Source organism: Zea mays, chromosome 2, assembly GCF_902167145.1.
Source record: "Zea mays cultivar B73 chromosome 2, Zm-B73-REFERENCE-NAM-5.0, whole genome shotgun sequence".
In the NCBI taxonomy this organism is placed as follows: domain Eukaryota; kingdom Viridiplantae; phylum Streptophyta; class Magnoliopsida; order Poales; family Poaceae; genus Zea; species Zea mays.
Window position 1 is genome coordinate 104,311,034 of NC_050097.1, and position 10,335 is coordinate 104,321,368.

General features: G+C 38.3%; 2 protein-coding genes and 2 long non-coding RNA genes across 4 annotated transcripts; 1 reads left to right on the forward strand and 3 right to left on the reverse strand.

Moving 5' to 3' along the window:
* The first annotated feature begins 2,055 nt into the window (after nucleotides 1–2,055).
* Nucleotides 2,056–4,089, forward strand: LOC103646764 (uncharacterized). The gene is made up of 5 exons (XM_008671437.3): nucleotides 2,056–2,205; nucleotides 2,908–3,082; nucleotides 3,171–3,487; nucleotides 3,562–3,765; nucleotides 3,856–4,089. The coding sequence occupies exons 2-5, from the start codon at nucleotides 2,920–2,922 to the stop codon at nucleotides 3,967–3,969; spliced, it is 798 nt and encodes a 265-aa protein (XP_008669659.2). The 5' UTR covers nucleotides 2,056–2,205; nucleotides 2,908–2,919; the 3' UTR covers nucleotides 3,970–4,089.
* A 218-nt stretch (nucleotides 4,090–4,307) lies between these two features.
* Nucleotides 4,308–6,516, reverse strand: LOC118476336 (uncharacterized). Its single transcript, XR_004856291.1, has 5 exons — nucleotides 6,479–6,516; nucleotides 6,044–6,280; nucleotides 5,910–5,963; nucleotides 5,021–5,360; nucleotides 4,308–4,498 (listed from the first exon to the last, which is right to left on the reverse strand). It is a non-coding gene; the product is annotated as an uncharacterized lncRNA (long non-coding RNA).
* Nucleotides 6,517–6,523: 7 nt separating this feature from the next.
* LOC103646766 (uncharacterized) lies at nucleotides 6,524–6,951 on the reverse strand. The gene is made up of 3 exons (XR_562430.2): nucleotides 6,885–6,951; nucleotides 6,739–6,810; nucleotides 6,524–6,541 (listed from the first exon to the last, which is right to left on the reverse strand). It is a non-coding gene; the product is annotated as an uncharacterized lncRNA (long non-coding RNA).
* An 80-nt stretch (nucleotides 6,952–7,031) lies between these two features.
* LOC103646767 (uncharacterized) lies at nucleotides 7,032–9,428 on the reverse strand. The gene is made up of 3 exons (XM_020548944.1): nucleotides 9,186–9,428; nucleotides 9,040–9,099; nucleotides 7,032–7,148 (listed from the first exon to the last, which is right to left on the reverse strand). The coding sequence occupies exons 1-3, from the start codon at nucleotides 9,339–9,341 to the stop codon at nucleotides 7,032–7,034; spliced, it is 333 nt and encodes a 110-aa protein (XP_020404533.1). The 5' UTR covers nucleotides 9,342–9,428.
* Nucleotides 9,429–10,335: the final 907 nt, after the last annotated feature.

The following is a 10,335-nucleotide window of genomic DNA, read 5'->3' on the forward strand; positions in this document are numbered from 1 at the left end:
TTGGCCTAACACATATCTTCTTTAGCATATTAAACAACAGAACTCCCTAGAAAAACTAGTGAAGAGAAAATATTTCTGGTGTTTTGCAGTCTGCACTTAACTGCCCTGAACTTCTTCAGTTTACTGCAGAAGAAAATCCATTCCTCTATTTCTCAAATTTCTCCACACAAACAAAGTTACCCTCCCACATCAAACCTGTTTACTGGACATTAGTCTTTCACTTTGTTGTAAACTTCCAGAGTCCATACCACATAAATTGCGAGTTATAGAGCCCCAAAGTGAGGCACATCACACAGGGACCATAGTTTCAGTCTACTGAAAACTGAACCCAGAATTTCAGACTGTTCTAGACAGTTTGGAATTATATGGTGGCTGTTCTGGACAGTTTGGAACTGGGACCTTTATATAAAAGCTGAAGAGTACATATTGGTGTACAAGTTTACTTAACAATGATTAACTTGGTACCATGTAAAATAAGTAGTTAAATACCCTCAAAGTTGCCTTGACAGTCTGCAATTATGGGTTCAGTTCAGTAAACTGAAATTATGGTTTCTGTGTGATATGCCTCACTTTGGGGCTCCATAACTCGAAACCTGTAAGATATTGACTCTGGAAGTTTACAACAAATTGTAAGATCAACGTTCAGTGAATAAGTTTGATGTGGGAGGGTAGCTCTGTTCTTATGGAGAAATAGGAGAAAAGGGAGGCTGAATCTGGTGCAGCCTTTTTTTACTGAAGATGCAGCTGACAACTTGGAGAACCATGCATATAGTGAACATCTTTGGGTAATCTCTCAAACCCTGTTTAGCCCTCTATTGCACCGGGATGGCCAGAATACCGAGCTGGAGCTGGCAGTGGTGACCACCCTTCCACATCTTTTACGTACCTTCCCGTGGTAAGGATAACATGGTGCGATTTCACGGTTTCTATGAAGTGTTCTAGTATCTATACTTACATGTGAAGCGCACTGAACCGGTTGTTTGGTCCTTACCGGTATGGTTTGTTCAGAACACTTGTCCGTCATCACAAAACACCATTGTGGACCACCCCATCGTCAACCGAGCTGCTCACGGTTTCTCCAGACAAGTTTAGGTGAGCACCATGACTTTTGTACGCCAGTGAGGCTTTCTGTATTTCTGAATTGCACGCTACCGTATTCAAACTCTTCCGGTTACCCTACCAGGATCCCAATGTCTGTCGTCGCTGTGATCTGGGCAGTCTAGAATATTTGAATCCGATTCGCTTACGGCTTAGGTCGGGCCGGGCTCGGGTGACGTTTAAGAATGCAAATCCTTGCCGGAGATAACCTGCGTGGGCTTGTCGTGAGCGCGCAACCTCGTGCCCGGCTTAGGGTCGCCGGAGTCACTATCGTAGACTTGAGTTTGTGAATAAGCAAAAAGACAGGGATCTCAGTGCTAATGCCCGATAGCTTGGTTGGGTTGTGACAGCGATGATAAATCCACTAAAGAAGCAAAACAAATTTTATTTTGATATAGAGAGAGTATTATAAACTATACATGTGATGGTTGCTTCGGTAGAGAGAAGCTTTTTAAAATTAAAATTTTTATGAACTATTTATGGTCAACAATAACTCAAGAGAGGTTAAATGGCTTGGTGATTCTATATATCGAAAAAAAGTTGTTGGATGAGGCTTCTATATCGAATTTCGCACTGGGCCCCTGAAAAGCCAGGAAGGCCCTGCTTGATCTGCTTCAAGTGTTTCATCAATTTATTGTGCGACGGTATCAATTGAAATGTACATTAATATTGTAATTGTGTAACAAATCTTCCCTGTATTATGGTTAAAATTTAATAATACAGGTATTTTGAATTACACAATCAGTTTTTGGCAAAATATTTGAAAACCATATTGAATTAATTAAATAATTAAGGTATTATTTTTCTGTTTCCCTCCAATTATTTTATTTCCCTCCAATTTATTTTACTGACAGACTATATTTCCCTCTGTTGTTTTGGATCCCTACGGTTCTTTTCGCAGTGGGCCCACTCTCCATAGACATAGCAAACTTCATATGTTTCATTTCCTGTAGACCTCCCCACCACTTCTCCTTCATCCGCGAGGGGCACAACTAAGAGAGGGCGGCCAGTGCTCTCCATCCGTCTAGGGGGCTCCATCCGCGCTGGAGTCGATCGTACAGCCGGCGGCCTCCATCCGCGTCGGCAGCCTCCATCCGCAGCAGACAGGTGACGACCTCCATCCACGCCGGCACCCTCCATCCAAATTTGACTGCCGGTGGCCTCCATCCGCGCTGGAGTACTCCGTCCACGCCGACACCCTCCATCCAAATCTGATAGCCGGCGGCCTCCATCCGCGTCGGATATTTCGGTACTGGTTAAAGTCTGTACCGCCCCAACAATTCACCGCATCCCTATCTCTTCCTTTACACAAAAGTGAAACACGGCAGTGACCAAAAAGTCTTCTGCAGATTTTTCTTCTAATAACGTGAACTTCATTACTTGGCTGAACCTTCTCTGCTCAGCCCCTTTTTCTTTTAGACTTATTTCGAGTGTCATGAAACTGTGGCAAATGAACCCCCCTTTAACACAGATCTTCTTTAGCATATTACACACCAGAACTCCCTAGAAAAACTAGTGAAGAGAAAATATTTCTGGTGTTTTCAGTCTGCACTTAACTGCCCTGAACTTCTTCAGTTTACTGCAGAAGCAAATCCATTCCTCTATTTCTCAAATTTCTCCACACAAACAAAGCTACCCTCCCACATCAAATCTGTTTACTGGACATTAGTCTTTCACTGTTGGTATAAAATTTCCTTGCATCATATGATTCTTAGACGACCAAATTATTGTCATTGATTGGTCTGCAAATACATATGGACTGTTAGTATTTTCCTTCCCTACTTGTTTTTAATTTAGGTCATTGTGCAGTGCTAACTGGTAATGGCACGGGGTGGGAAACAACGCATTACTCGTAGCCATGATGAGTACTTGTCTGAGGACCATATTGGAGAGAAAAGTCCCCAAAAAAATGTTGCATCATCTGAACAAAACATAAGTAATAAAGAAGACCATTTAGATAGCAGAAGCGATAATGAGTCCCAAGGTATGCACACATTACTTGTAATATCGCACCTTGTCTTTATGGATACTTGCATATGTCATTCTCACTACTGAACATTGTTTTTTTGGAGACATAACTATGTCAAATAACATAAATGGAGAGGACCAACTTGATGGCGCTGATGAGGTTAAAGAGGTTAAAAGGCGTGGGAAGACAAAACTTATTAATGTTTGGAACATTCCAAGAGGCCATAGGGTTGTAGTTAATTGTAATGAGCTGAATCAGCCTATCGGAGAAGAGGCAGGAGTCCTTGCAAAATTCCTTGGCATGGTTGCTAAGAATGGCTCCTTGTGTAGCTTAAGCTTCAAGGATTGGAGACTACTTATAGGAAAGAAAGATAGGAACCATAAACAAATCAATAAGGAGGCCATTCTTAATCAAGTAAAGGTAAACTTTCACATTTTTTCAGTTGCCATGTAGTAATAGTACACTTTCACAATTCTTTTCCAATTGTTATGCAGAAGAGATTTCTTTACCCTGCCCGCATGGAAACATGGGTGCTGCGACCAATTGGAGAGAGATGGAGGCAACACAAGTCCAATTTGAAATCCATTTATTTTGACCCACATAAGAGTCAGGATGCTAATAATAGTAATGCTCCTGATGGTGTATTAGCTGATCAGTGGGTTGCGCTTGTCAATAATTGGATGACCCCTAAAGCACAGGTACATTACTATAGTCATGATAATCATTTCGTTATTTATCTGATGAACCATCTAATTTACTTTTGTTCCTATATACTCTTTGTTTCGTAGGATTTAAGTGAGGCCAATAGGATAAATTGTACAAGAAGAAAGTCAATGCATACATCTGGAACAAAAAGCTTTGCTCGGAGTAGAGAAGAATTGGTATTATGTTTGCAATTATAATTCGCAGCATGTTCTTTACAAATGTCAAAAATCCATGTTAATTTGCCAATAGAACCAGAGCATACGTTGGTAAGTCATATAAATAAGTGTTGGTAAACTGCAACAGATTTTTATAAGATACAACAACGCTTACATGTGTTGGTGCCGCCCGTGACTATCTCGTCATCATAGGATGCTACAACGTTTAGATTCATGTTGTGGCAACATTTTTATGTGTTGCAAACAATAAACCAATAAATAAATATTTGAATATTTTATTTTGAGGTTAAGAGTATAACATGTTGAACAATGCACATTTGATATTTCTAGAATCATCCCCACACACATGGCAAAGAAGAAAAAATAATATAAAAAATCAATAATTGCATTACAAGAAGTTGATCCATAGTTTCATATATAATATATGTTTGAGTGGTACGATAAAAACATATTTACATATGACTCATAGTCATCCGTAATCTAGATCCAAATAAAACAAATATCCATATGCAGTAAGCCCTTGCATCTTCATAGTGTTCCAAGTTCATAACTGAAAAAACGAAGCCCAAAAAATATAATAGGTTAATATATATATATATATATATATATATATATATATATATATATATATATATATATATAACCAAATGAAAGAAATAAGTAATGAAAGTAGAGAAGTGATGTGCAAATATCACCTTTCAAAGAAGGGAAAATGAAAAATATTATAGCACATCAACAAATAGTTTGCTCGAACTTGCTTCTTAAATCATTCATTTCATTTTTTATATTTCATACAATGTATGTGGTATCGGGAATTTTGGATTTATTTCCAGCCACGATGGTGGATTTATAAGGTGAAAAAATAGTAGCCTCAGTTTGTATTACTGCAGAAAACCGATCCCTAGAAAGCACATGAAAATAAAAGGAGAAAATTACCCATACCAATGCATCAATTATAACTTAAACTGATGGTTAAATCTGGCGATAAACTCAAAAACTGAATCACATATAAAATTGTTCCAGCATCTTATGACAAAATAAGTGATGGAAACTTGGAAAGGAATAAACAGACCTGAGAACAACTCTTCTCTGCTCTATGAGTCCTCACAGCTCCAACTTCGGCCACACAACCTGTGGTGTTAAAACTAAGCATTGTTACCATGGGATGATAAACTACAGAAAATTCTTGGCTTGATCAAGCACAAGGAAATGAAGATGGCAATGACAAAGATTACAATCCTTCGAGTATGTAGATAATATGATTTAGAGAGTATGATTGACAAGGTTACCTGGTCCTTTGGATCAAGCAAAGAATCAATCTTAGAATTCACTATTACACCACCATACTCGTCATCCATGTTTCTAGGGTCACTTTTTTATTGGTGTACCCTCCCCCACATCACTCAACTAGTCTGTTGAATCATTTAAAGAAACCAGTTGTTCAGGGTCATGTTTAAAGTTATACAGTTTTGATGCAAGATCATTGGTACCAGTATAAACACCTAGACATTTTGCTCTTTATTCTATCGCAGATATAACATGTGGGTAGTGTTTATTACTCAGTTCTTGCAATATTGTTTAATTTACGGATTGGTATCCCATGCGAGATGTCAAGACAAGCTGGCTGCTGTTAAAAGTGCAACCAGATAAAATCTGCAAAAGGGTAACTGCATCACCAACATCTTTTGTAGTCACAAGAGCAGGGCCTGCAATCACTAGCATCTTTACATTGGGTCCCTTCCCTGATGTATCTTTAAATTCTATTATAGCACACAAGAAGGAAAATGGACTAAAAGAATGATAAACCTTCAGAAAACTTCATTTCAAGGCTTCCCATATGAATGTCCCTGCCCAAATTTATATATGTACATCTAACACACTGATGTCTCCTAACCTATTAGCTCAAACTTGATGTCTGTGTTCATGGGAGATATAGAGTAGTTATGGGGCCAATTAAATACCTTAGCAATCCCGGCGCTATTATTCATCCCATGTTATCAGTTAACCTTTTCAATCTACAAAAGGAATTAGAATACTTTAACCAAATGCAATAATGAGGAGAATAATCTCTTGTTAAGTGAAGTGATGAACTTACACAACTTGAAGGCCATGCAATTGGATTATTGCCTACTTGTCCAAGAACCTTGAAGTTGTTATATGGCCTTATTAGTGGTTCATCGCGCACAGATACCAGACTAACACGCACCATCCAAAATTCTTTGCCTAAAGCAACATCTCCAACTTTGGTTTTGGGGTCCTGGCTAAGTACTCTGCCTAAGGCAACCTTCCTGTTTGGATATCTTGTGCTCTTTAAGAAAATATCTGTGGAAACCTACAAGTGAATTTTGGATGTTAGTGGTTAGCAAGTAGCTATAAATATGCAGGATGCATAAGAATTTTTACTAATAAATAGTTACTTGATGGTTCTTATTTGGTGCATAATTAGAGGATTTCCGAGACGTGTAGACTACACTGAGTTTCAAAAGGACCACATTGATCACCTTGGTTGCATTAGTAATGTTGGTTTTACCTTTATTGATGCACAAACTCTACTAGCATGGAGTGCTTCACGTCATGACTGTGGTGGCTTGCTCTGCATTTAAAGAACACACATCAGTGAACTACTATGGAACGTAGTTTAGGAAATCTGATGCTTGCTGCTACTTTCAGCATGTATACACTATCATATAAACTAGATTTCTAACATGGACAGAAATATGATTGCTTCAGCATGGCCTTAGGGTGGAGTAAATCTATGATTGCAGTTCCTCGTACTCATAATGTACTAACCTTATCCTGAATTTTAGAACATTTGTAGTGTGAGTGCAGTTCCTCGTACTCATCATCTTCGTTTTCATCCTCCTGTAGAGTTATTGCATAAATGACAGCTTGAAAATTTTAAAACTAGGATGGAATTCATGGTAATGCATTCATACCATTGTGTTATTCCGTTCACCAAACATACTAGAATCTTCACTACGAAGTTGACAATAAATTCGTTGTTATAGGGAAATATATATATATATATATATATATATATATATATATATATATATATATATATATATATATATATATAAGATTCAGATATATGTGCAAAAAAAATCAGTAAACTTATATATTTTCATAGAGATACATACTTGTCGTTTCATAGCAGGACGAACATCTGCTGGTGGCGATAAAGGAGCATCTAGATAGCCCTGTAATAGCATAAAAACATTAGGACATAAAAACAGCTTATGTCCTAAACCCTAAATATTGAAGATTTCAATAGAAGTGACACTCTGCAAGAGAAACAATCGTTCTTGTGTGCACTTACATCAATCAGGATGTTTCAGGTTATTCATGAATAAAAGGATGCTATCGACACCCCTTCTCTGGTTATTTCAGCTCTCTAGATAAGAAACTGGTAGCAATAAAGTTTATAGATATAAGGAGTAAATCAACCTTACTTTCTTACAATCGGCAGTAGAGATTGTAAGGGGATGGCTTCTCTTTATTTATCAGCTAGGATAATATGAGGACATTGCCTGGCTACCCATCTCATGTCCTACTGCAATTGTCTTAGATTCACACCTGACACCACTTATTTTAATAATTTGACATGCTAGAGAAAGATTCTGATTCCAGATCCAGCTACAGCTTCCATGTTGTCTACAACATCACAACCTGACTGATTTGGACACCTTCCATAAACAGCAGTGGGTACATATAAATTCACCAAACTCCAAGACCCAACTCGCTAAAGCACACTTCTACTTGGGCCAAAATAGGAGACTGAAAAGAACTCGCCCTACTCGCTCCTTCTTCCCCTCTCCTGTCTCAACCCTTGATCTCAACACAGTTGACACCAGTACGGTGAGATGAAGGTCATCATGAAGATGCTAAGGGCTCCAGCTTCCAGATCGAAGTGGACCCCACCAACAAGGAACCAATCTATCGCTATGGTTCTAGTTGAACATTAATAGAACTCCTGGCAAGTGATTGCTAGAATACCTAAATGGTTTCCTCAAACTTAGATTACAGTTAAGATTATATTCTTATGCTAAACAATTTGGTTATTGCGGCCCTTTGTTTTGAAATCCCTACTACTATTAAGAAAGCATCGTGGGGTTACAGGGGTTCAAACATGCATGCATGAAGTTTTCCTTTTAAATCATTTTACAAAATGACATAAACCATACATAAATTGATAGTTGTGAAACAACAGACTTTAGTTAAATCTGAAAAAAACTATTTTAACAGAAAGTCTGGGTGGTGTAGTTGGTTATCACGTCAGACATGTATTTTTTTTTATTTTTTTGCATTATTTTCTTGTTTTGCTCGACGAGAAAAAACTGAACAGAGAACACTATCTAACTATATAGGGAACACAAACTCTGATCCTATAATGCAGTATTAGAGGAGGTGTTCATGTCTACAGATGTGCTACTTTCAGAGAACAGCCAACTATCAGAGGAATTATGTCATGTGTTTGGTCAAATCACCAAACAACAGTACTTATAATAGTAATCTGAGGATATAATCTATCCGCATATAATTTTCTGATTGGCTTCTCAGTCCAAGGGCTCATTAGTTTACTTCTCACTATTTCAAGGTGCATGGTAGTTTAAACTGAAGCATAATGATACTCTGCCAGCAGACTACCATCAGAAACTTGGGCTTGGTAACAACTCAGGGTTTGTTGGTTGAAAATGCTACAGAGGAACAACTTGGCACAGCAAGGAAAGTCACGATATATCAGACTACAACAACCCTCATAGCAGATGCAGCCATTAAAGATGAGATCCAGGCGAGGATTGCACAACTGAAGAAGGAGCTTGCTGAGACTGATTCAGTTTATGAGGCTGCTGTCCAGACGGTTTAGATCAGTTGAGGGTAGAACTTTGGTTTGAGAATTTTGGTTCAGATCCACTGGGAGTTGTAGAGTAGGATTGCTATTTTGCAGACGAAGAGTAATTTTACTATGGTATGAACTTATCCGAATCAAAGACATTTGCATCATCATTTTTTTAAAATAAGCTCATGGCGATGCTGGATTGTACGAGCAAGTACAGTAGTAAACTTATATATTTTCATAGAGATACATACTTGTCGTTTCATAGCAGGACGAACATCTGTTGGTGGCGATAAAGGAGCATCTGGATAGCCCTGTAATAGCATAAAAACATTAGGACATAAAAATGCTAAGTCCATGCAATCTTTAGTGAGTTAGAAATAAGGTTATTTGGATTTACATGTTGCCTTTTCTGTCGCTCCACAGTATGTTGCAAATCTAGTATAGTATCATCTTGCTTCTGTACATGCTTTTGAAGTTTTTCCAATTCAAGTCTAAGTGATACTACATCTTCACTGGATGTTTCATCCAAAGTGGTTACATTTAGATGCTTCATACGGCTTGATGTCGAGGCATCAAAAACTTGTTTTGGATTTGGAACAAGGCCTAGACCATGGATATGGCCAGGCTTTTCCTTTCCTAATATTCTATTTAGTGCATCTTCTTCCCATGCATCCTTTCCATTACTAGAGTCCGCTAAATCAGGTTGTTGTGCTAAAAGTTCCTTCAATTCACCCTTGCAAGAGAATAACAATACTCAATAAACACCATGGAAGAACAATTGGATTTGAAAAAAAAGTAAATGAAACATTTTTTGCAATTATTGTACCACATGTGGATTTCTGTTATTGCCGATGTTAGACTTGTGTGTATGGATATACAAAACAACCCTATGAGGGTATTTCTTTTCAGGATCTTGTTCCCTCTGTAAACATGTTAATAAAAATATAACTAAGGTAAAAATCTGTTGCAGTTTACCAACACTTATTTATATGACTTACCAACGTATGTATAAGCGTTGTAGTAGCCCACAGCAATGGCAGTATAGGCAACACATAATTATGTGTTGGTATAGACCATATCAACGCTTATATAGGCTTGTACCAACACATATATGCATTGCTAAAGGGGGGGTCATTTTGTAGTGTGCATGCCAGATTCTCCATTCTGTGTTGAGCTTATCAACCGGTTCAACACATGTCTCCTCCAAATAATGCTCCACTCCTTTGCCTCCTAGAAGCACACGCACTCTTCTGGACCAACTCAAGTAATTCTTGCTGCCCTCTAATTTCACATCATTAGACACTATTCCAATTTTAGCTCAGATGGGCCTGTATTGGCCTTCGCACCAATCAACCTAAGTCCCATGAGCTCTTGGATCATGCTGCTCATCTCACTCATCGTCTCACTCTTTGTAATCGGCTTCGTTGCAGTTTCTTCTTCTCCTCTCTTTGCACCCACCTCTTCTCCACTCATCTTCAGTTCTTCACACAATCACAGAATCAAATAGCACAGGCATCCGGCTTCCAATCCGAGTCTCCTCCAAAACC

Coding starts and splice junctions, on each gene's coding strand:
- LOC103646764 (XM_008671437.3), top strand. CDS start 2,920: ATGGCACGGGGTGGGAAACAACGCATTACTCGTAGCCATGATGAGTAC. Junction 3,083..3,170: donor AAGCGATAATGAGTCCCAAG/GTATGCACACAT, acceptor GTTTTTTTGGAG/ACATAACTATGTCAAATAAC. Junction 3,766..3,855: donor GGATGACCCCTAAAGCACAG/GTACATTACTAT, acceptor TTTGTTTCGTAG/GATTTAAGTGAGGCCAATAG.
- LOC103646767 (XM_020548944.1), bottom strand. CDS start 9,341: ATGAAGCATCTAAATGTAACCACTTTGGATGAAACATCCAGTGAAGAT. Junction 9,100..9,185: donor AGCGACAGAAAAGGCAACAT/GTAAATCCAAAT, acceptor ATGCTATTACAG/GGCTATCCAGATGCTCCTTT. Junction 7,149..9,039: donor GTCCTGCTATGAAACGACAA/GTATGTATCTCT, acceptor ATGCTATTACAG/GGCTATCTAGATGCTCCTTT.